The sequence below is a fragment of the Limulus polyphemus genome, unplaced genomic scaffold (assembly GCF_000517525.1).
Source record: "Limulus polyphemus unplaced genomic scaffold, Limulus_polyphemus-2.1.2 Scaffold44, whole genome shotgun sequence".
Lineage (NCBI taxonomy): Eukaryota > Metazoa > Arthropoda > Merostomata > Xiphosura > Limulidae > Limulus > Limulus polyphemus.
The window spans coordinates 308,210-316,029 of NW_013665654.1; the positions used below are offsets into that span (position 1 = coordinate 308,210).

Consider the following 7,820-nt stretch of genomic DNA (forward strand, 5'->3'; position numbering starts at 1 on the left):
AAAATTTTAAAATTTTCTGATGTATAAGTGTTTTTAATCTTACAATGAAAATTACTTTGCATGTTGGATAGGCAACATGCAAAAAGATAAAAAAAGGCATGAGAAAAACATTGCTTAACAAACCTTAAGACTTAATAAAAAAATTGATGTTTTGCATATGAAAGCATTGTAATGTTTACTGAAAATCTACCAAATTTCTTTAACATACACATACTAATTTAAAAGTTATAGCATGAAAATTAAAACAAGCAAAAAATGGTTATGAGGTTGGTCCCAGGGACTGAGCCCGTGCTGAAAGATTTAATAGGTTGCGAGTCGAGTGTCTTAATCACCTGGCCATGCCGGGCTATAGTAATAGTAATATTTATTTATTTACAATACACAACATCAAAATGTTGGATATGCGTACAACATTAGCTTTGTTGTTATCAGAAGACTAGAGATAAACCATAAAATGATCCATTTATATTTTCATGTAACCTACATTAAGTAAAATACAATATATGCAGTTAATATAAAAAAAAAATTGAATATTTCTTGACTTGTCAATTGAACACCCCCCCAGTCAAATGCTGTGGTTGTGTTGGATGTTTTAATAAACATTAATTTGAGAAGTAATTAACAAACACTGTACTCTGAACAACAACCAAACCTGGATACTATATTGACTGCTATAGTGGCATTAAAGCAAGCTGTTATTCGCTATTTTTTTAACAAATTTTCATCCTAAATTTGTTGGATGGTTGACATCAAGTACCTAAACATTGGAATAAAATGCAGGACTTATTGTTACTCTCTGAAGCTGCTTCAGATGTATTGATGGATTAATGTTCTTGAGCCTTGCACATCATTTATTTTGTTGGCTTTATTTGGATGGTGAGTAAGTGTATTATTTAGCTTGCATGTCTACTTAACAAAGGCAGTCAGTAAAGGTACCCGTGCATTGTGTGGCTGCCAAATTAGATGCATTTGTATGAATATCTATTATTTAAACTTTATATCTTTGGAGGTTCTACCAAATTTCATTTAAACTGGTTCAACCATTTCCTCACAATTTGTGATGTTAAGACACCAGACAGATGGACAATTCTGCTTGATATATTTAGGTATTTATGACAAAATTGCCATGATCTTTATTCAGTTTATACTAATTTTCCATGAATTATTACTTAGAAATATTTGTTAATTTAATGTTTGTTAGGAAAAGTGTAACAACAGATTAGCTGTTTATTTTGTAGTTATTTTGGAAAGTAACACGTTATATTTTAATCATTTACACTTTTGCAGTTGGCCAGTCATTTTCTCTGCAAGTACTACTACTGATGATGACATGAGAGAATAAAATTACTGTAATAAACAATTAAGCAAACAAAAAAACTTTTTTTTTCACATAACAGATTGCAACAGCTTACAGGTCTGTGTCCACTGGTGGGTCAGTGGTAAGTTTATAGACATGTGACACTAAAATTCAAAGTTCAGTTGCTTGTAGTGGACAGAGTGCAGATAGCTCATTGTATAGCTTTGAACTAAGAAAATAATATATATTACAAAATATGAAAAAAAATCTTTGAAAATTAGTAACAAATATGAAATATAATATTTGACTCTGGCATTGCAGTTTTAAGGTAGAATACTTGTGATAATAATTACTGTTAGAGAAGACTTAATCTATGTAAAGAAACAATTTGATTAATTTCTTCAAAATATATTAACCTTTTCTTTGTGAACTACAAGATATGTTGAGAGATGATGCTTCATAACACTAATTTGACAGTTTGTATTGTTTTCTGTTTTTACTATATAAGCATACTTCTAAATATAAAAATTTGGTATGCTCTTAACCATTTGTTTACTGTTAATAGGAGGTCGGACATCTGCTCTAAAGCTTGACCCAAGTGTGTTACCAGAAAGTGACGAAGAATCCAACTTTGATAATGCCAGCATCATCACTATTGCCTCAGAATCTCGTTTTGGTAGTGAGGATGGAACTTGTAAGTAGCCATGGTGAAGGTCTGGTATAGCTGTAAATTTGCTCAAATATTTATGATTTTGTTATTAGTTTAGCTTCTTATTTTTCCCTTCTTGGAAATTTTTTTCATACATGATTGTATAAATTTCCTGTTTATGTTTATGAACAGTTTTATAATTAAAAACCACTAAGGTAAAGTTATAAAGAAAAAAGAAATGTGACATTATTATTGCTACTAAAAACATGTTAACAAGAAAGAGTACAGAATGTCCAAGATCCATCCTTCACCTGTTCATCTACTAGAGTAATTGAAACGATCTGAATTTATCTTTATACGCGATGAAATTATAAGTAGATCACTAGGGCTAAATGATAGGCTTAGGTTAATATGTAAGGATTAGCAGATTGGCTAGTTGGACTTGTGGAATCAGTTTAATGGCAGAAGGGAGATTTTTGGAATGAATGGTTTACATTTAAGTAAGGTAGAGTCTGGTTTATTTGCAAGGGCTATTAACTCAGCTGCAAGGGAAGTTTTAAACTAGGACTAGATGGTGAGGACCGGAATATATTAAATATAAAAAAAGATGTAGAGAAAAGTTTAGCATGGGAAATGAATATAGAAGTAGTTCTATGGGTAGGTTTAATTGTTACTATTGTAATGCTTCAATTACAAAAAATATAATAGTTGACTTTAGAGCACTGGTAGAAATGGAAGTTTTTGATATAATGGGAATAACTTAAACATGGTTAAATGTAGATGATTTTTATGACAAAAATTTCCTTGAAATACCTGGTTATAGGTTATTTAATATGGAGAGAGAGTATTAAAATGAGGGGGAGAAGAGTTGCTTTATATGTAAAATGTGAGTTACACCCTGTTGAAGCTTAGGATAGCAAAGAGATTGAATCCATTTGGGTTTCTATTAGCGGATATAAATAGAAAAAGGTTTTAGTGGGAATTTGTCACAGGCCACTAGATGATACTGATGAAATTTTTAATTAGAAACTTTACAGTGAGATTAAAATTTTGGCTATTAATGACATCATAATTATGGGTGATTTTAATTTCAGACATATAGATTGGGAAATGTTATTAGTCATTCTAGAAATAAAAATCGACCAACCCCATATAGAGTTATGGTAGAAAAAAATAATAGATAAAATATAAATTTTTTCTAAAAAACATTCAATAGTTATTTAGGAGATTATAGAATTTACGAAAATGAAATTTGGCAATTTTCAAATGAAAAAAACTATTTTTGAATCTTAAAACCAAAATTACTTTCCATGTTGGATATTTAAATATTCTGAAAGAAAAAAAATCATGAGCATATATTTAATTAAAAAAATTTTAATACTTAATTTAAGAACCTGATATTTTGTGTATGAAAGCTTTGTAATGTTTACTAATCTGTAAAATTTCCTGAACTTACGCTTATATTATCAAAACATTTAGTATGACTACAAGCATGGTTACTTTGGTGGTTATGGGCTGGGTACAATGCATCTAGACCCATAGACAAAGAGTTAATTAGTACATTGTTCCTCAAACCATGGTATATAAAAAGTAAAAAGAAAATATTGCTAGCAGGTGGTCAGTAGTTGAAAATTAGTGACAGTGTCAGGTAGCTTTATTAGCTTTTTCATAACAAAAACAGGGTGAGCAAGTTTGGTGGCAGTGGGAATCAAACCCAAGACTCTAGAATCTCAGCCCCCCCCCCAAAAAAAAAGTTAAACAAACTTGTAGTTAAAAAATAATTTATAAGTTTAAAATTGGGCAGAGCACAGATGGCCAATTATGTAGCTTTGTGCAATCATAACATCAATGTACTGATTACTTGGGTAGTTGTAACAAGTGAAAACAGTAATAATCAGAAACACTACTTATGATTGATTACTTTCATAACATTAACTGATTCAATCGTAATTTTGAGTAATCAATTATTTTAGCCGCCACTAATTGATGCACATAGATAATAGACTAAATCACTTAGTTTTGGTGCTAATCATTGCTCATTAACAAATGCTGGGAGTCTTAAATATTATTTTTTGTTGAAATAATCAGAAACACCAATTTCAACTAGTTGGTTTTTCTCGTAATATTAATCAGTTTAATCTTAATTTTGAATAATTGATTAATTTGTGTGACACTAATAGATGCTAACAGTTAATCATTTAAATTGCCCTGCTCTAGTGCCAACCTCTGCTCATTAACAATGGATATGGGTAGATAAAAGTGTTCATGCCACAACATTTTTTTTTACAGAGTTACATTCAAAATTTAGTTGAACTATTTAATTGAATTATGAACTACATTGTGCTCCCAAGTTCACTACCATACATTGATAACTTAGTTCTTTTATACTAGTTCAGTTTAAATTTTTCAATTTAAAAAGGAAATATTTAAATAGTCACATGACTTGGTGGCACTTTTGAGCAGTAAAAGCTGATAATTTGCCTTCAGGGCTTAGTGTGTTTAGACGAAAGACATTGCTCCAATGAAAGTTTTCAAATATATTTATAGGTTTGTTATCAAGCCAAATTAGTTATAGTTTTGGGATATTCTAATCTAGTGTTTGATATTTTTTGTGTTCTGAATGCATATATGAAACCTACATGAATTATTTTTTTCAAGCAACATAGAAAAAATAGGTTTATCATACTGCACATCCATGTGCAAAAAGCCTGAAGGTTAAAATAAGTGTAAGTTTCCTGGTTTTAATGTATATTTTTTATTTATTATATATTTCTTAGTAAAAGTAATTTAAATGTAAAAATCTAAAACTCATTAGGTTGTTTAAGAAACTTGAATGGGGGAAAAAAAATTATCTTTGTGGAATGCACGCAGGCTGCTGTTGTGTGATGTGGCTAATACTTTATTTACCTTAACATGCACTAAGCTCTTGCCAGGAGATTTATTGCTTTGTTATGCTAGTTAGGCATAGTTTAAAGAATAGCAAAAACAATGAAATTAAGTGAAAATAGATGTGAAACTGAAATTAGCCTGAGGTTGTTTATGATAAGTAACTATAAAATGATAAAAACCGTGTAACTCTAGTGCTTTCAAGAGGTGGATCTGCATCATTTTATATTAAGACTTTTTGAACCTATGTGTTTTTCTGACATCATGTACAGTAATTAATTGTAATTGGGAGTTACAATCTGCAGTCATTTTAGAAAAAGAAGACTATTTTATTTCATATTTTTAACTTTTGCTACTGATGATGTTGTTGCAGTTAGTGTTAAGGTGGAGAAAATATGGGAAAAGTTTTACTAAAAAAAAAATATTTTGTCATTCATTTAGGAGGTTCTAGACATCATGTAGATGAACCAAGAAAAATGGAAGACTAATAGAAATATCTTTAGTCTAACCATGAAAATCACCTATCACTTAGACTGACTCAGTAAAGGCTTCATAAATTCACAGGCAAATTCTTAATAAAAATATTTTATTAAGCAATCTGGTTTTCTCGGGAGGAAATTTTAAGATTTTTCTGATATGTATTGGAAACTAGCCATAAGGGAAATAAGTTTTGGGCACAATTTAGTATTTTCAGCTGCTAATAGCATCTGATTGCAATGAATTTTGGCAGCGAACATTTTGCTTATGTTTATAATATTGAAGTAAGATAATCTGTAAACTGTTGTAAAATGTATTACTTCTTTCATTACAGCAGACAATTATATTAATTGTGTGAAGGAATGCAATAATGTACCCCATTAACATATATAAAGGCTAGCAATTAAAAATTGAGGTACCAATCTCCCATGGTAATCCTGAATAATGGTATAATGTGAAATGACTGGCTACCACAACATTACCAACTTTAAGTGAGCTAGAAGAAGCAAAACAGTAATAATTTTGAAATCAGCATTGTTTTTTGCTAGGGAATCACTAATTATATATAACTGCAGAAATTACTTAAATATAGTTATTGTAATTACTGTGTTATGCAATGGTTTACACACTTAATATAAAATATAGGTTATTATGTTTACTGTTTACTAAAGACTTAATATACAAAATTAAGTTTTGTTGATGTTCAGGCGAAGAATACATATAGTTGTAGAGGAATCAAACTTATGTATTTTTAATTGGTTCTTAGAAAACATATTAAAATGAATGTTTCTTGAATTTCCAAAACTGCAAATGCATACAAATATCATATACAAAATAAGATATTTTATTTGCAGAAGGTACATAATCTTTAAAAAGTTTTGAAGTTTCAAACTATTTAATCTGTCTTCTTTTTTTTGCAATGCAGTAAGACGTATCTTACAACAGGTGTGTTAAATCTGTGCACCTGTTCATAGTAAATGTATAAAAATGTTATTTTTCTGAGAAAAAATACAAAATTAAATGTTGGAATTCAGACCTGACACTGGTTTGTTCTTTTTCTAATAATTGTTATACTGTTCAAGTAATAATTAAATTACACAGACTTAATTGTAATACAATAAACATTTTTAATTTTAAAATTTAAATTGTTTTTACTGCAATTAAAAGGGGCAGAAGAAGTAGAAGAAGAAGCATTATCTGATGATTTTGAAGAAAAGCTTAAAGAAGCTATTGATGGAACCTCACAAAAAAGGTGTGGAATATATTCTTAGTAACAAAATGGTCTTGTAATTATATATTGATTTGATGTATTTTTCTTTAGGTAATGTAATGATATATGGGAATAAAAATTTCGTATATTTTAAGTTCTGTATTACTATTTGATAATTAGTTTTAAAAAGTTATTCTTCTTTGGTATTTGGGAAACTGAAAATTTCCAAAATTATAAATAATTACCTACAGGATGTTGGAAAAGTCTGGGTCACAGTGATTTTTTTTATACAAGTTTTGCCTTTACTATAAGTAAAAGTAGTTTCTGCTGGCCAGTTGCATCCTAGTGGTTGTGATTTGGAATTAGGGATCATATAATGCTATCTCTATTGCACACTACAACCATGTTGCAAAGATACCACCACTGGCAGGAGAGCCTGTGACTGGGCTAGTGCTAAACTTCTCTGGCATATAAATAAACAATAATTATCACATAAATAATTGTTTTGTCTGTGTCTGTTTACATTAAATATATTTGAGAATTTTTGTTATCACAAATTGAATTCATTTGCATATATCTGGCATAGATGGTGTTGCCTTGATTTTAGGAATTTGTTTTAGTTAATGATTTTAATAATTCCTCTTGTTTTTTGTTGTCATTGAAATAACTTTTCAGGAGCAAACTTGAGCAAGCCTATTGTTTTGAAAAATTGAAGCAGGAAAGAGAAAATATAAAGTTTTGCATTAAAGATGTTTGAGTATATATATTTATTATGAGTTATTTCATATTTGATCTGTTATTCAGTTGTAGCCATTATTTATTAGATAGATATACTGGAGGGTCAAAGTGCGAAAGTTATAACCTTTCTTTTAGTTACATTCAACAATTAATAAAACTACTTTATTATCAATGTGTGTCAATAAGTATGGCATCAAAATATAGTTTACAATTAAAGTTTTTGTATTATATTACCTCTAATTTTTTAAGGAAATATTTATTTACAATTTCACTTCTCAATTTAGAGTTTCTTTCAACCCTTGTATGCATTTCAATATCCAGCTGAGTAGAAACATACAATAGAAAAGCCAGAATATAACATTTGCTATTTGGCTTTACTGAGATATCACTATATTAAACACACCCAAATAACACACCAATTTATATATCTGTCTGATTTTCTCTCACATTGCTATTTGTAACTAGTAAGGAGATTATATAGTGGTTTTGGACATTCTCTTTTGATTCATAGTGGGTGGGTGGGTGTCTACAATAAACTATATGGTCTGTATTATATAATTCAT

General features: G+C 29.3%; 1 protein-coding gene across 2 annotated transcripts in view; it reads left to right on the forward strand.

Moving 5' to 3' along the window:
• The window catches only part of LOC106462242 (interferon-related developmental regulator 1-like), a 39,348-nt gene that overhangs the window by 8,052 nt on the left and 23,476 nt on the right, over positions 1-7,820 (forward strand). Inside the window, exons 2-3 of one of the 2 annotated variants that reach the window (XM_013922145.2) lie at positions 1,863-1,991; positions 6,477-6,561. In XM_013922145.2, coding sequence (XP_013777599.1) covers positions 1,863-1,991; positions 6,477-6,561 — 214 coding nt within the window. Of the gene's footprint in view, positions 1-1,862; positions 1,992-6,476; positions 6,562-7,820 lie in introns of those variants that run through there. The other variant, XM_022389581.1, reaches the window with a different exon arrangement.